The sequence below is a fragment of the Siphateles boraxobius genome, unplaced genomic scaffold, assembly GCF_051911475.1.
Source record: "Siphateles boraxobius isolate OS27281-9 unplaced genomic scaffold, OSU_SipBor_1 48, whole genome shotgun sequence".
NCBI classification, from domain to species: Eukaryota; Metazoa; Chordata; class Actinopteri; order Cypriniformes; family Leuciscidae; genus Siphateles; species Siphateles boraxobius.
This window is the reverse complement of record NW_027509119.1, coordinates 7940837-7958302: the sequence shown is the minus strand read 5'-3', so window position 1 is coordinate 7958302 and position 17466 is coordinate 7940837. Positions and strand designations below refer to the sequence as shown.

Below are 17466 nucleotides of genomic sequence, written 5' to 3'. Positions count from 1 at the left end.
GATAAAAAACAGTCTTGATATTCACTAAACGCAAGTCTAAGCAAAAGTGCAAAACTTTTTTTTTAAAACAAGAGAGAGAAATGTACATGATATTATACTAGAACATAGATGTTTGTTCCCGCCCTCGTGTGTTTGACATCTGGTATCTGATTGAACCATGAACCCATGAGAGTTGTTGAATTGTAATGTTTATGTTCGCCCCCTGCCATGTCACCTTCTAATAAATTAGACAATCATTTACTAGTGATCTAAATACAAAATACAGCTTGGAGGCTTTTTTTTTATTGTCTGTTAATTTTACACTCACATTAAAAATTTAACACTGTTAGATTTTAACACAATTATTAAACATTTCTCGTTATATGTAAAATACAAAGACTCCTCGTCTCCAATTTTTGTTTCTGTGTGCAATGCACGTGTGTATCAGAGGTGAAGGTCTTAAAGGCATAGTTCACCCAAAAATGTGAACTTGTCCAGTTGCCGGTCCCCATTGAATTCCATAGTTTGGTTACCTATATTCTTCAAAATATATTATTTTGTGTTCAGCAGAAGAAAGAAACTCATACAGATTTGGAACAACTTGAGGCAGAGAGTAAATGATAGAATTTTCATTTTGGGTGAACTATCCCTTTAAGTGTATAAAGTTAGTAATGTCTAAATAACTTTTATACATGTGGTTAAAGGCATGTGTGTACAGTTGGCATGTCTGCTGCTTGTCCATGTGTGAAGACCTCAGGCCCGGTGTGTGTGGGTATCAGGGGATCTTCAGACAGACCTGCTGCAGACAAAAGTCATATTAATAATGCGATTTATATGTAATAAAGTAACAATTAAAACATGCATTTTCTGTGAAGCTGCTTTAAAACATACATGTATTGTGAAAAACACTATAAAAATAAACTTGAACTGAATTAAAGTGAATAACCAATAAGAAGATGCCTATAGATTAGCGTTCCATCACTTATTTTGATCAGAGACTAGATTTATTCATGGAAAATATATAGTGCCAGATTCCAGCTGTTCAAATCTTATACTTATCTGAAAACAAAGATTCTGTGATCGCACAGAGCTATTATACAGAATGACTTCAAAATACTTGTAATGTTGCTCACAAGTCATATTCACAATGTTTATGCACTGTAAGAAAAAATCAGTAGAAAAATGGAAAAGGTACAAGGCTTAAAATGTATGTGAAAGATATTGTATATTGGTATATTGTTTCATTTATACAGTGAAGACTATGCAGTATTATTTTGCATTTGGTTTCTTTACCTGAAAACTACTGTTAGACCTACAGTGCTTGGAAAAAAGTGTAAAGCACTGTATTTCATTTGTATCTTTGCTTTAATATATTTACTTCTGCTATTGCTTGTCATTTTATTTCCTGTTATTATTGTATTAATGTTTACTTGTCTTTAAATTATATATTAGTTAAGCTAGTAGTTTTAGCTGTGGTATGGCAATTGGAATAGAGAGTATTGCAATTTTGGTGTTATTGCTGCCTGTTTTTTCAAAAACAAAACCAGTAAAAAATATTTATGGCTGGTAAATTTTCTTGGCAAAAAAGTTGGTTTTTTAAGGCCCTGCACTGGTAATTTTCCACTAGGACATTATCCATTAGATTTACAGACATTTCCTTGAACTAAAACACAATCAAAATACAGCTAAAACACCTATAAAAAGTCCATATGGATAATTCCTTCATATTAACAGTATACTAGCCCCATATATTGGCAAATGTAGTAAATAAATCTAACTTTGTGAAAACCCCAGCTTGAAACACATTGAATTAAATATGATTTTTTTAAAGTAGAAAGAAATAATATTTATTGTAAAATGTATTACAATAATCTTTGTTTATATATAGGTACAAAAATCCATCCAGGTTTGGAATGACATGATGCTGAGATGCTAAATGATCTCAGAATTTCGATTTTAGGGTGAACTATCCCTTTAAACTGTATAGGATTGACAGCTGGACTACCTGAGCTTGCGATACTCACAAGAGGGTACAGGAAGGATCACCGATGTGAAGTTATGCATTGGGATATGCTCCGTCAGTATTCCTCTGGAGAGGACAGACTCTGTAGCTGTGCTGAATATAAGTGGCGCAGGATTCGACTCTACAGAAAGACAGAAAAGTTACTGTTTTATTCCATTTCCAACACATTCATACTTTAACTGCAGGTAAGTCAGAAAGAGCCTCAACTCCCTCAGAGCGCTAATGGTGAGTCTTATCTTTAGCTCGAGAGCTTAGACTGAGACAGATGGACTCTGGACTGAGATCTCCTATGGAATCTTAACCAGTTCTGAGTTCAATGAAGTTTATGCTGGAATAAGTCTACAGTAACTCTCTCCATAATGTCTCAGGACCAGCTCTGCTCACCGAAATCCAAGAGATTATATACAGATCCCAAATCAGCAGTATGGCAACCCAGAGGAACATTTTATTGTTCAGGAGAGTTTATGAAATTCTCAGATATCTTAGACTATTGATTGAACTTTGTCCTAGATGTTTCTCCTAAAATTCCATGGGAGAAATAAACATAGAAGAGACCATTTTTGACATGGACCATAGAGCTAGAAATGGCATACTTTCAAAAAGAATACTTAATATGGAAATAATAAATATTCTTAAATTGATATATTTAAGTGTGAACAGACTAATGCTTTCTGGACACTTAATTGCATGTTAATTGCAATCAAATTAACTTGTATTATAGTATATTATAGTAGTATATTAAATGCAATTATCTAAAATTTAGTGTGCTAAATCTTTATGTGGAATTTCATAATTCTAATGTCTTGGAAATGTGCAATGTATTTATAGTAAACTAAAATATACTTGAATGTCATTTCCATTGAAACTTGTATGTGACTTTTTAAATATATTTGTATTTACACATTTGCTATCATGAACTTAGTACATTTTAAACATATTAACTTTAAATGTACTATTGAATAACTCAGTACTTTACGTGTGCTGGTCAAAATAAGTGTACTTATTTAAAGCATGACAAAAGATTATTATTGTGTAATTATTAATAATTTATTATTAATATATGATTATTATTATATGTACTTCAAAGTTAAATTTAAATTGACATTATTTAAAAAATGCACTTAAAAGTGTACTTAAGTGTTTTAACAAACAGTCAGACAGGTCTACTCTCAGTACACCTTTAAGTGGCCTTTTATTTCATTAATATTATATTATATGCAAGTACGATAAGTTTGGAAAAAATAGACATTTAAGATTTGAAGTACTCTACAAGTGCAAGGATTTGATGAGAAATGAGATCTTCGATTTGTAACTGCAGTCTTTGATATCATGATAATCCGACAAGTGTCTGCGACATTAATGGAACGCTCTCAATGGAGACAAATCTGGTGTACTTTTGTCAGGAGAAAGGTCTGGGACGCTTGAGACTTCAGCAAGTTTCTTAACTTGCTCTCCATTTATTCTCACTGCTGGCTAGAAGATATAATTGAGATATTAAAGAGATCTCACTTATGATTGTTCTTTCCTTCAGGACAAAGCCCATTGGTTTTGTACCTGAGGCCGGCAGTGCTTCAGGTCCTCTGGTTGCTTCTTCTCCCAGGAGCATCTCCATCAACAGGCTGTCCACATTGGCTTTGCCCAAGAGACGCATGAGCTGCAGCTGCTCCACCATCTGCCAGGCCACGCTCTGAAGTGTGGTCAGCAACAACAACAGCTCCCCAAACCGCCCTCGCTGCTCACTAGTGGACTCATCCAGCAGCACCTGGGCCTGGAATCGCAGTCGGCGCACTGCCTGAGGGCACTGCAGTCCAGGGCAATCTGAAGCACAGATTGGTTGCTAAACAAAGCTCATCGAGAGGTGTTTTGTGTTTATCTGAGAAAACGTTTAGAGCATGGAATGGATAACTGAGTTTTTTATGTGCAGTGTTGGTATTTCTGTGAAAATGTCTTTTTTTAATGAGCAACAAACTCAGACAGATTGTTAAAGTCTTTGGATAAATGGCTGGAACTGGTTTTAAGGAGGGAAAATCATGCAGCTGTTTCCTAGCTAACAGGGAAAGTTCTCAGATCGATCTGGCAAGGTTCTCTCAAAGTTATGAATAAACGTTCTTCCAGTAATGCTAATACAACATCCGTTCAGAGTTATCTGGTCTTTAATGATGTTCTCAAAATGTTGGCATAAAAACTTTACGTTCAAAATAGCAGTATTTTCTTTGCACTAAGTGTAAATATTGTTAGATTTTATTTATATACAGTAGCAAATACTATTTGCACCTCAGCATATTGTAGTACATTGCGAAAGAGTATGCAATAACAACATATTCAGTTCATATGATTATATTTATTAAAATCATAAATGGATGCTAATGGTGGGCAGAGCTAGTGTAAATAGGATATTTGCATATAGGGTAAATAAACACCCTATTACATTTTTTTTTAAAGAAATTGTGTTTTGTTTAAAATACTTTTGAGTAGAGAAAGGAAAACAGACCCCACTTTATATTAAGTGTCTTTAACTACTCTGCACTAACATTTAAATTAATCATTTGGTACAGTGCACTTATTATGTACATGCTTTTAAATTGTACTTACATTTAAAAATACTTGCACATAATTACATCTATAATCTACTGTATGTTCATCTATAATTACACTATTCCCCTTCCCTTCCCTTACCCAATAACCCACTCTTAAACCTATACCACCGCTAACCTTACCTGTATCCCACCTCAATAGCAGCACAAGTGTTTTGCAATACAACAAGAACACAATGAGTTCACTGTATCTAAAAAAAATTTTAAAGTACAGAGTAAAGACACCTTATATAAAGTGTGACCAAAAAGAGAGAAAATACCTTTAATACAGTATATCTTTAAAGTCCCCCTGTGGTGAAAATCACGTTTTTAATGTTGTTTATATGCCTATATGGTGTTTTTAAATATAAGACAAACCTGTCAGGGTTCTGCCCTGGAAGCTTTGTCTGTGTTGTCTTTGTTTCATGTCTCTATGTTTGTGTTGTGCTTCAACATAATGGTATTGTTTGTGTTGGCCATGTGCTCCTTTGTTCCTGCCTCCTTGTTTCCCTGTACCACACCCTCTTGTCTAGTTGAGTCCTCGTTTGTCTGAGTGTTGTCACCTGTTCCTTGTCCCTTGTTTCTCATGTTCTCTGCTCCCTTGTTTGAGTGCTGCGTCCCAATTCGCATACTATCCGTCCTAAATAGTATTCGAAATTAGAACAAGTACGTCCCAAATCGTAGTATGTTGAAATGAGTGTTCCAAAGATACCCGGATGGTCTACTTTTTCCGGTCAGAATCCGAAGTGCAGATCGATGCGCACTCTAACGGCTGATATTGCCCACAACCCATCGCGCGTTGGACGATGATTCGATTAGAACTACAAACACGAGTGAAAGGTGTTAAAAAACTACAGACATGGAGGACGCGCGACTCCGGTGGTTATGTAGAAAAGTTTAAAGGGGTTTGAGTGGGTAATTATCAGTATCTAACATGACGAAAAATGATTTATTCAATGTTGTCTACATTATATTGCATCTGCAGCAGCATTGTGAACTTTTGTAAAGATACGTTTAGCCATTAACTTTTAAATGCATCATTACATTCAAATTGCAAACACTTGAGGAGAGTCACCGCATTAATGACCCACGGCTGCAGACCAAGGTGCCACAACATTTCTCTCCGAAACGGTAGGAAATTAAATTAGATTGAATGGAAGATTTTAACTGTGACAAGATGATTGACGGCAGTTTACGGTGGCTGGACGCACGCGACAGAGCTGTCCGTTAAAGATGACGAAGTAGTATGTCCCAAAGCTTGCCTACTCTTTTGCTACACACTCAAAGTATGTACTTTTTCTTCTCAAAAAGAGTACATACTTTTAGGTCGTAGTATAAGTAGGCGAATTGGGACGCAGCCCTCGTTTACCTGAGATTGTTCACCTATTCCTTGTCCGAGTGTTGTCACCTGTTCTTTTTGTTCTTAGCTCCCTTTATATGTGTGCTTTTTCCCTCATGTGTTGCCAGTTCGTTAGATGTTGTGCTACTGTGTTACATAGTTTGTTTCTTATTACTAAAGTCTATAGTGTTTTTGTGTTGAAGTTTTTTTTAGTGCTTTAGTTCTGCCATCGGACCTGTCTGTCTTTTCTCCTGTGTCTCTAGTTCCGGTCCTGTCCTGCTAGCAGAGCGTCCCTGGCTGCTTATACTCTTTGCTTTGGAGCAAGCCTGGTGCTGAGCCTGAGATCCCTGAGTGCCTTGCTGTTGTACTTGAAGTTCCTGTCTGGCTATTGCTAGTATTCTCAGTTCTCATTCTGCTCTGCCATTACTACTCCCCAGCCTACAGTCATCTTGAGCTAGTTACAACTGCTGCTCTGCTAGTTACTGTACAACTGCTGCTCGGCTAGTTACAACAGCTTTCATTTGTGTCTCACCCCTGCCTATTGTCTGGACTGTTCACCTTTCCCACCACATCTTGTCATCTGTCTACTGTTTGTCAATAAACCTGTTAACACTCGTTCAGCATTTGAGTCCACCTTGACAGACCCTTGACAAAACCATGTACAAAGTCATACTTCAACACCATTGCTAAATATTTTCTCCTTAAAATTGCAGAGAAAAAAAGACAAAAACGTGGTTTGAAATCTATTGTGTTTCTGATGTCAAAAACTACGTTGTAACCAATCACATCAACTTGTGATCGTCAACGAGTGTATCTCTGAGCTGGTGTGAGTGAGCGGAGGCGGGGCAAATTTGCATATTCACAGAACCGCGTATGCGAAATGAGGCAAGGGTGTAGTAGAGTTACATTCAAGCTATTTTAAGGCACGAATGAATTTTGTTTTCATGGAAAAACACTTAAATATGTCATTTTGGTGATCAAAGATGAGTTTTAAGGGGTAAAAAGGTTGACTACAGGGAAACTTTAAAAAATTCAGGTTTTTCGATTTTCATGTTAAACACATGAAGTTAAAAAAATTGGCATCCTCTGCTCAAACCAAAGTAAATTAAACAAAGCAATTCTTACTGACCAACCTGGCTCCACTGTTATAATCAGACCTCCAGACAGGAAAGTCAAGAACTCAACAATCCACACCAGCATGTCCCAGATATTAATAGATTCTCATAAAACATCATGAAACCAAAGACGTCAGTACAACAAATCAGTGCCAGGAACAAGCACAGAAGCTCCTGGCACAGACAGTGTGTTTGACTGGGAATACAGCGATGATCCCTGACTAACCTGGGGCGAAGAAGACAATGGTTTTGAGACAGACAAATTCTGTGTCTGTGATGTTCAGCTCTTTCAGAGGTCTCACCAGCTCTTCCAAGATACGAGCTGCAACCTTGGACATCTCCTGCTCGGTGCTTCTAAAAGGTATGACAAAGTCGTTTCCTGTACAAACACAGTATAATGACTAATCACGCTCTCATACAAGGTACCCATTTTCGGGTCATTCAAATGCATTACCTTGTAAGCTCTGTAGATAAAAAAATAAAAAAAGCACTAAAGCACTGTCATTAAAGAACATAAGGTGTATATTTCAGAAATAACCTTGGCACTTAAAATGTGTTGATTATAACTTGATAAATTATTTTGAACCCTTTTCCCAATATACACAATATGAATGGTCCATTTACAAGTGACCACACTCACACACACACACACACACACACACACACACACACACACACACACACACACACACACACACACACACACACACACACACACACACACACACACACACACACACACACACACACCCCTATTTACATAGCGGAATGCAAGCGGAAAAACTTAACATTTCTCTAGCGAGGAAATGGGTCTGCTCGTGCGCGAGGTTAAAGCGCGCCAGCACACCATGTCCGGGACAAGCCGGATTCCATCACATCTTTATGTACAAATATTATTCTTTTACATTGTAATCTTTTTATTTGTAATATTTGTCATGTTTATTTGCTGCTGCGCCTTCCTGTGTGTAATAAGCAGAGTGTACGCGCGTTGTGGACCCGCCTACAGTCGCACATTACTAACGCGGCCTTTAAATACCAAAAAGAATAATGCGCCATTGACTTTAGACCAGGTTTTTATTGGTCAATGGTGCAGTCTATTTCAGTTGCTTCAAAATAGCAGCGTGCCAGCAATGCGCCTGAACACACCTCGCTTTCAGTCCAGAAAACCCATGGGTGTGTTGGATGTTTTCAGACCAGAACACCCATGGGCGAACGGATGGGCACAAATGCATTTGCTATTTAAACAACGTGGCGCAGGACATGAAAATGATAACTGCGTCGGGCTGAAACTAGCAAAAAACACACACACACGCTTACTCAACTCACTCACTCACTCACTCACCCAGCAGGATGATGTCATTGTAGGGAAGTGAACGTCGTGCCACCCCTAAGATGAGGTGCTCTGCAGAGTGAGCTCTCAACAGCGCCACCTGCACACACACATCAACATACAAGACACTTGGTGCATTCCATAACAAGAAGTGATAACTCATGATCAAACAAACACAGTTGGGAACAGGCCTACCCTGTCATCCACCGATAGCTCACAAAATTCAGGGATACGCTTGGCCCACTCTACAAGGAGGAGGAGCTGCTGTTTCATGGACTCACACACATCCCCCACGCAGGCGATCTTCTTGCTGTTGATGTCCCTCATGAGATTATGGGATGGGTTCTGTAGACAGCAGAATGAGTACAGTTAGTGGATGAAACCATAAACTGAAGCTGAAACTGGAACAGAATGAAAAATATTGTTTGAACTCAAGAAGCAAAATGTATGAGGTAAATAAGTGGTTCTCAACCTTTTTGGCCCGGTTTACACCTGGTATTAAGATGTTGTTTGCTTGATTGGATCACAAATGGACGACGCTGAATACAGGTGTAAACGAGGTCTAAAACGTTTTGAGCTTGTCCACTTTCGACCACTTCCAGAGGTAGTGGAAAATTATTGCTTTTCATAGTGTAAACGCTTATGTGGTCGAATGTGTTTGAACAGCCACAAAAGACCGTCTACTCTCATCCTACTGACATTATGGGAAGCGCACTAGCCAGACAGGATTTAAACTTTGTTGGCTAAAGGCCCAAGTTTGGTTTGTGTCAAGTCAAGTCAAGTCAAGTCGGTAGTTTTAGTTGTCTGTTTTGTTTTATTGTCATTAAATACCGATTGTCCTACACTTGAGTCCATGCTCCTTTCACCTACCCAAACCCTGACAGTTTGAAGATGTACCATGCACAATGTTCTCTCACCATTCCTGATTTCTAACATGCACTCACAGCATTCAGCGGCTTTCAGAAAAGAAGTATTTCTGTTGTCTCTGGTCGTGTTCATATGTAAATTGTGTGAACTTATTTCGTCCAATAGATTGAAAGATCTGAAAAAAACCCATACATTTACCCGCCCATAGAACCTCCCCTCTAAGAAATCAGGACAGAAGTGGTTAAAAGTGGACAAAAGATGGATTAAACATCAGGAATGTGTTTCCCTCGTCTACTTGATCGAACAAAACACATCTTAATACCAGGTGTGACAGGGCTTTTGATTTGGAGGCACTCAAAAAATATTTAAAGGCCCTCTAGCCCTACTTTTGTTTTCAAATCTTATTTTAATCTGTGGACACAGATTATGTATGTAACATCAAGACAGTTGTTGAGAAGTGAATTAAAATAAGAAATATCTTGATTTTTAGTAGTTTTGGCTTATTTTCATGCTTGTTTTGTCCATTTTAAGTCATGGGGTCATCATGAAATGTTGTCGAGGAATCCTAATTGTTGTCTCACTTAAATCGTTGGTTAGGTTTTATAATTTTATTCAATACATAAGGTATTAAAGAGTGTTTTGAAAGAAAGGAATATTGTTCATAAATGTGAATGTTTTGAAAGTAAGTTGATCAGAAAGCTCACCTGAGTGAAAGCCTCTGCCTGCATCAGCACATCAATGGTGAGAGTGCCCATGGCTTGGCCTTCTCTACGACAGCTGATACGGTCACGCTCATTCTGAACAGCTAAAAGACACAAGCCAAGATCTGTGTAAAATGATAGCAATTTACCCGTGTTTCCTTATAGAAAACAGATAACAATGGAGCCAGACCATGCACTTTCAATAGAAATAGTCGAAATTTAGCAAATTTAAAAGTTCTGTCGCAGTTACTGTCACAGTGTAACACCGGAAAATAACTTTGCATTTAATATTATTAAATTGCATTTAATATAATTTAATACATTTCATTTTATTGCACTTAACATGCAATTAAGTGTATAAAAACATTACATTCAGATTGCACTTAAATATATTATTTTAAAGTATGTGATTTCTTTAATAATTACTTTTTTAAAACTATGATACAGTGCACTTTTTACAAGGGCAGGTATTGTGTTTAAACTTTTTTTACAATATTAATCTTAAGAACAGCCCTGCCCAAAACAAAAAGAGTAGTACAATTTATTAGATCTTTTCCGATACCATCAGGTAGATAACTCAACGTTACTGTATCTCTGGAGCTGTCTTACTTTTTAAAAATGGATGCAGCTTCATCCTACGGACAGTACATACTCTATTCCAATAAATGGAAATGACAAAGGACACTAGCCATAACTGTGAAACTTTAACGCAGAACAATACCTTTCTGAAGATTTTAATCAGTGGCCCAGATACTTTCACAATGTTTCTTTGCTTTTCACCTTGAGAGTATATTAAAATTTATATTATGGTTTTGGGAATTGCCTTATTGTAATAGTTTGAGCTCAATATCTTGAATTCACAGAGGTATACAGACATTCACAAGTATTGGGATAAGTCCAAAAACTCAATTAGTGTATGTAGGCCTAGTCCAGATCTGTGACCTTGAAGAAAGCCTTTAAACTCTATAACATAAACTAAAATGAAATTGATTTTCTCATACTTTTACCTTCTTTCCTCATGCCTGCTCTGAAACACTTTCGAAGTCTGCAATATCGACATTGGTTTCTTTTGTCTTTGTCCACCACACACTGCCTGCTGAATCTTCACACAAAGAAAGACAGAAATAGGCTACTACAATTCTCACATTTGAAGAGATCCAATGAAACACTTCAGGCCATGCTCTTACAACTTCTGATGAAGGTGTATTTTTTTATATATAAAACATAGGCAATATGTTTCAGTCAACTCCTGTGGAGCTGTGAAATAACATTTGCGTTAAGCTCTCACATCAACTTATGATGTTCTATAGGATTGCACTTAGAGAAATTGTATTACACTTCAGTAACTTTACAACAAGGTCTCATTTGTGAGTTAAACAGTGAGCAAAGTTTTTTTTAAATTAGTTAATAAAAATACAATTGATCGTTCGTACATGTACAGTAGTTCACAGTATTAAGTTAACAAATTCTCCCCCGGTTTCACAGAAAAGGCTTAATCTAGTCCTCGACTAAAATGCATTATTGAGCTGTTTTAACTGAAAGCAACGTGCACTAACATATCTTAATAATACACAGTATTAGGCCTACAAGTAATTGTATTTCAATTGTAAATATTAGGCCTACAATATTACAAGTTTTGTTTGGTCTCAACAAGATACACAATAGGTATGTTTCTAAGGAATGTTTATAAAAGCTACTTAAATGTCCAAATAAGGCCTAATTCTGGAAACTTAATCTAAGCCTTGTCTGTGAAATTGGGCCACAGTTTTATACATTTTAAAAATATATTAGCACATGTTTAAATGAACATAAACTAAGAATATGTTTTGAAGTATTGTTGAGTAGTACATACATACTAAAACTAACAAATTAAACCTCATTGTAAAGTGTTATCCACATCTGTATTGGTTGCATTTCAATATTAATATAATGTATAAAATGTATAAAAATGCTATCAGTATTATTGTAAATTATATTTTGTGTATGATAAAATGTTAATAATATTTTTTATTAAATTTTGATTTTAATTCTGCTTTCTTAAATTATTGTATTTTAGACCTGACGGGATGGTTTTCGTGGGAAATTGCGTACATGCGTCACTTGCGTTTGTGTCTCGTCATAATCATATCCGTAATAAGTTGCTCAGGCTACTTTGACACGTATGGTGTGCGAGTTGCATAGTTTAGGTGTCACAAGCAGCAAGAAAGGTTGACATAAAGCACGCCAATTCTTAAATGTTCGGGAAATCAACAGTTTTAAACAAACGCCGAACAGAGGAGAGTCTGCTGACAAAGAGAGAACGGACAGAGCTCGAAATAAAACGAGAATCAACAATGGCTCGACAAGAACTGAGGGATTGGAAATGTTGTGAAAGCGACGCGTAGATGACGTTTATATTACTCAGGTTAGTACGGCATTTTCTTGAACCGATAAATGGGATTATTCTCTAGGGTTTGTTGTAAAACATCATTGTGAGTGAAGGGTCATTTCATTATGGTTCTAGGTTAAGTTACTGGAATTTATTTTCAAAGAAGTAGGCCTGTTTATTAATGGGTAGCCTATGAAGTTATATCTTCAGATAGTCAGCTTGAGATCATTTCCATCTAAACTGGTTATTTCTTGGACCTGTGAATGTTTTATGAGCAGTAGCCATCTGACATATTCATCCGCACAGTCACGCATAGCCGAAGCACAACCAAATCAACGTTCTTCCGCACAAAGTATGTGTATGTGTAACAGTATCTGACATCTTAATTAATCTCAAAAGTGAATTTTCAAACCCTTTTATTGTTAACTACTCTTTCTACTTTGTATAACACTAATTCGCACAGACCACACTAGCATTTAGAGATGAATTAAAATTGAACGGCAAGTGTGTAAAGCAGACAGTTATGAGTCTGAAGGTAAATTCTCACCTGCATGTGTAGGCATGGTTCTTGCGCACACTCCTCCTAAAGAAGCCCTTGCAGCCATCACAGCTGGAAGCACCATAATGTTTTCCTGTAGCTCTGTCTGCACAGATAGCACAGAGATTCATGCTGCCCTGCTGCGGCGCAGCCACTGCGACTGATGGAGGTGCATGGCCTGGTATCAGTGGATCTTAGTTGGAGAAAGAGTGAAGAAAACAGATTTTGATGTATCAAATATCAGCTGATAAAGAACCGTTGAAAAGTTTGGGTTCTGTACAATTTTTGAAAGTCGTCGAAGCTTACAGAGGCTGCATTTGTTTAAAAAACAAAAAAACAATAACCCCAGTAAAAACAGTAATATTGTGAAATATTATAACAATTTAAAATAACTGTTTTCTATTTTAATATTTTTAAAAATGTGATGGTAAAGCTGAATTTTCAGCATCATTACATTACACAGTCTTCAGTGTCACACGATCCTTCAGAAATCATATATGCTGATTTGCTGCTCATTTCTTATCATCATCATAGTCGAAAACAGTTTTTCTTTTATTTATTGGGATAGTTATTGGGATAGAGGGATAGTTCACCCAAAAATTCTGTCATACTCCCCCTCATGTCTTTCCAAACCCGTAAGACTTTCGTTCATCTTTGGAACACAGATGAAGAACTTTTTGATGAAATCTTAGAGCTTTCTGTCCCTCCATTGACAGCTACGCAACTACCACTTTGACGTAAAGAGATTGTAAATATAATCCATATGAATTGAGCAGTTTATTCCAAATTTTCTGAAGAGACGCAATCGCTTTATATATGATGAACAAAATTTTAATCGCATATATACATTCATCAAGTCAAACATCAGTTGTGGTAAACGGAAGCTCATGCATGTTCGCTTGACACGCGAGAACCAATGAGGTTTATTCTCGTGTTACGCAGAACGTTTGAGCTTCTGCAAGAACCAATGAAGTTTGTTCTCTCGCATCAAGCAGGTTCGGTTGTGAATACAAGTTAAAAAAATTAAATTCAATCTGAATTCAAGCTGTTCATAATCTCTTCAGAAAATTTGGACTAAACTCCATTCATATGGATTAGTTTTACTATCTCTTTATGAACCTTTTGAAGTGGTAGTTGCGCAGCTGTCAACGGAGGGACAGAAATCTCTCAGATTTAATAAAAAAAAACTTAATTTGTGTTCCGAAGATGAACGAAAGTCTTACGGTTTCTGGAACGGCATGAGGGTGAGTAATTAATGACTAATTTTCATTTTTGGGAAAACTATTTAATACTTTTAAACATTTTGCACAAATTTTCTATCTGCTAAACGGCTAAATAGTGTAACTGGTTGTTGGAGGCTTTCTGAAGTGAATGGATCCAGTGGTCTAATCAAGTTTGTCTGTGTATTATCAGTAATGATCACCTAGAGCTCTTTACTTCATAGGCAAATATATACAGATTAATCTTGTCTGTGTATTTCTTCATGTAACGCAGGGGTCTTTAACCTTTTTTTATGCAAATGAAATATTCATTATTGATGTACAGAGTCACATACATGTACATTTGATTTTAATTTTACTTAAAGCTGATGAAACCAAAGTTGCGTCGTATTGTATGTATATTTAGACATATGAGATAAATTGCTTCTTGAACATGAAAAAATGTGTGGGTCCATGTGAAATTTATTGGATGCTTTTGGTTTGCTATTGGTGGATCTCGTGTGAGTGACAGGTTGTCCTGCACTCGTGCTTTTAAACACATCATCAGAGAAGAGATGAGATGTCGCTGCAAGAGGGAGGGGAAGTTATTTTAATTAAAGAGTACGAGGGCACATGGATTTAAAAAAAAAAGTGCACGATTAAATACTGCAATATTCTATAAAAAAATAAGAACCGTGTGACTGTGTTCATAGTGATTTTAACTCATTTTAAGGTGGGAGGGACAATAACACTGAACTTATATGAACTTTAGCTTATTAACTATACTTTTGAAGGTTGAAGTTAAGTATATTGCATTTAGTTTTTTTTCCACATTTGAGACTGAGATTGAGATAATTGGCAGTCCCCTTGTACAAACCCCTGATGTAAATGATTGCAATTTTTAGTCGGCGGAGGAAATGTGTCCAATAACCCAGAGGGTCATCCGCTCCGAGTCAGAGTGTCTGTACTTATTACTTTTCCGAAAGAGAAACTCCATTTAATTAAACAGGTCAGTGAAAAGACTCCGTCTACATCTATTTCCTAGGTAATTTCGCAGTGTTAGCTAAAATTTAATTCAATTCCCTCATGTGTTGCATTAAATTGGGCTCTGTATTTGATTGCCACCAGTTTGCATCCCAAGCCAGTGAACGTCACATCTTCACTTAGGCGATGCAGGAATAAAGCCTAATGTATGCAAATAATAACCTGCACTTTAAACCCACTCAGAGAGGTAATATCCTCTAACATACAGAACGCCTCTGGGTTCAAAGGCCAGTTCTATTATATTAGAGTCTGCAACGCTTCTGGCACCCACGCATGTGTGCTTTGGTAAGATGGATCCAGTATATCTGAATCAGCAGCGCTTCTAATGATTATAGAAAATGAGATTATAATGGAAAGCAGGATCAGGTTGAAGTGGTGTGTGCACAGGCTTTTTGGAAAGTCCTCTTATGGCCAGATAGTAATTGAAATAGCAGCATCTCATGCTATAGGACCTAATGTCATTGTGAAGTTACCTTTTAGTGCCCTGCTCTGTGAGCAAATGGCCTAAACACTCAAGTATGGAAGAGTTTAAAAATGAGAATGGTTAAACACATGCTCTACTTGGCTTGCATTACAGTTCTCCGTGTTCGTTGGCAGCAGACATGCATACAAACTGCTGACAGACCGCTTTTAAACATTTATCTTTGTGTTTGTTTTAAGTCGGCCGTGCGTGTAGTGTATATGCAACTCAAATGCAATATCAATCATATTCAAACAAGTCTCCCCTGCTGAAAAGGCCAACTTTGCTGGTCAACAGGATAAATTGTGTTTTGGAAGCTGGTCTCGAGAATGGGATGCTATGGTGCACCAGGATTGGTCAATGACAGGGCACTTATGTTTTTTTTTCATCTATCTTTTTTTTTTTTTAATTCAATTTCAAGAATGTCAGGGCAAATGTCCTGATATCATAATGAAAAAAATGCCTCATTACTATCAATTATAATCAATTATATTCTACCCATATTTTTTTTTTTTATATTATTATTTCTAAAAATTCAAAGTCATGTTATACATAAAACAGAAAATGATGAATCCTATAGAGAACCCTTGAAGACCCTCATGACTGTATGTCAAGGTCAATACACCTTTTAATAAAATATTAATACAATATTTGAACTTTTTAACATGTCAAGGCAAGATTAGCCTAGTTCAGGTAGGAAAATGTCATGTGATGGCCAAAAGCTTTATTGATATAATATTCATTAATAATCTATATATTTATATAATAATTACATTTTAACTTGAGAACATGTATTTCAAAATACATTAAAATTGGTACAAAGGTTTTTCAAGACCATATGAAACCAACAGGAATACAAAAAATCCATTTCTAAAGAATTTTCTAAAGATATTTCCTTTACTTTGTCATGGACGCTCTTATACAGTAAGTCAGTGACCCAACTAACTAAACCAGCTAGACTTCCTTGATTCATTAGAACGACCATGCAGGTTTACACGGTTAAGCTGGTTCACCAGCACTAACTAACTCTTCAACAGGGTTGAAACAAGGCTTGTCTTCAGAATTCATCGCTGTTATTTTGCGTCAATAACTGGGTAATGAGTCAGCAGACCAAAGGTTAGACGTACCTGTTTGTACAGGGAGAACACGAAGACCGTCAAACTCTAGCATGGTGAATGTAGGGTCCAGGGTTATTCCATAGTCGGTTACGCTCAGCTCGAGTGAAGTCCCAGAGATCTTCATGGTAAAGTATGGATTCGGCCTGTATCTGAGAATCAACAGCACAATGTAAAGCTCACCAGCGTTTCACTCAGCGACTTTTTGAGTCCATCCGAGCTTGTAAGCACTTCAGCCTCAGCATATCATAGTGCTCTTGGATCTATTACTTTGGACTTCAAATGTTGGAATCACATAGATGTCTCCCAGAGATCGTTGTTCAGCCATACGTCACATCGAGGGACTGAAGTGGAGCGCTTTGATTTACTGAAGAAACAGTAATTAATGTCCAAGACTCATCAAAGCTAGACTGATAGACAGGCTGAGATTTTGCCAAATGTCTGTGTTTGCTGCTCTCTTATCAGTGTAGAGGGAATCATAAAGGGGAGGGTTCTGGATCAGGTAAACATGACTCACTTTTCAGTGGGAAATAATGTCAAGCTCATATGTATCAGCATAGTGTTGTTGGTTTATTTGCTTTGAGTTTAAAAGACGCAGCTTACCACGAGTAGAACAGAGGCCGACAGCGGGATCGCAGACGTAGTGTGAACTTGTTAAGTGTGCATAGTGTTTTGGTGGCCCGATGCCCACCTTCTTTCTTCAAGAGGAATAAAAAAGCCAGTAGCTTTTATTTTCAAACTTTGCCCTTTCGGTACATTTGCTATCAGGTCAATGGTGCTATTGATCAAAGGCTGCATGATAACATGTTATTGAG

At 36.9% G+C, this 17466-nt stretch overlaps 1 protein-coding gene across 4 annotated transcripts; it reads right to left on the bottom strand.

Moving 5' to 3' along the window:
- Positions 1–260: 260 nt before the first annotated feature.
- Positions 261–17249, bottom strand: hnf4b (hepatic nuclear factor 4, beta). Of its 4 annotated transcripts, none has more exons than XM_077201797.1 (10): positions 16664–17249; positions 12843–13026; positions 10935–11029; positions 9931–10031; positions 8555–8704; positions 8372–8459; positions 7256–7408; positions 3512–3820; positions 2004–2123; positions 261–775 (listed from the first exon to the last, which is right to left on the bottom strand). In XM_077201797.1, exons 1-10 carry the CDS (start codon positions 16776–16778, stop codon positions 678–680), a joined length of 1413 nt encoding a protein of 470 aa, XP_077057912.1. In that variant the 5' UTR covers positions 16779–17249; the 3' UTR covers positions 261–677. The 4 variants fall into 4 exon arrangements, with proteins under 4 accessions (XP_077057912.1, XP_077057911.1, XP_077057914.1 ...); XM_077201796.1 differs by having other exon boundaries at positions 261–778; positions 16664–17247; XM_077201799.1 differs by having other exon boundaries at positions 3557–3820; positions 16664–17229.
- Positions 17250–17466: the final 217 nt, after the last annotated feature.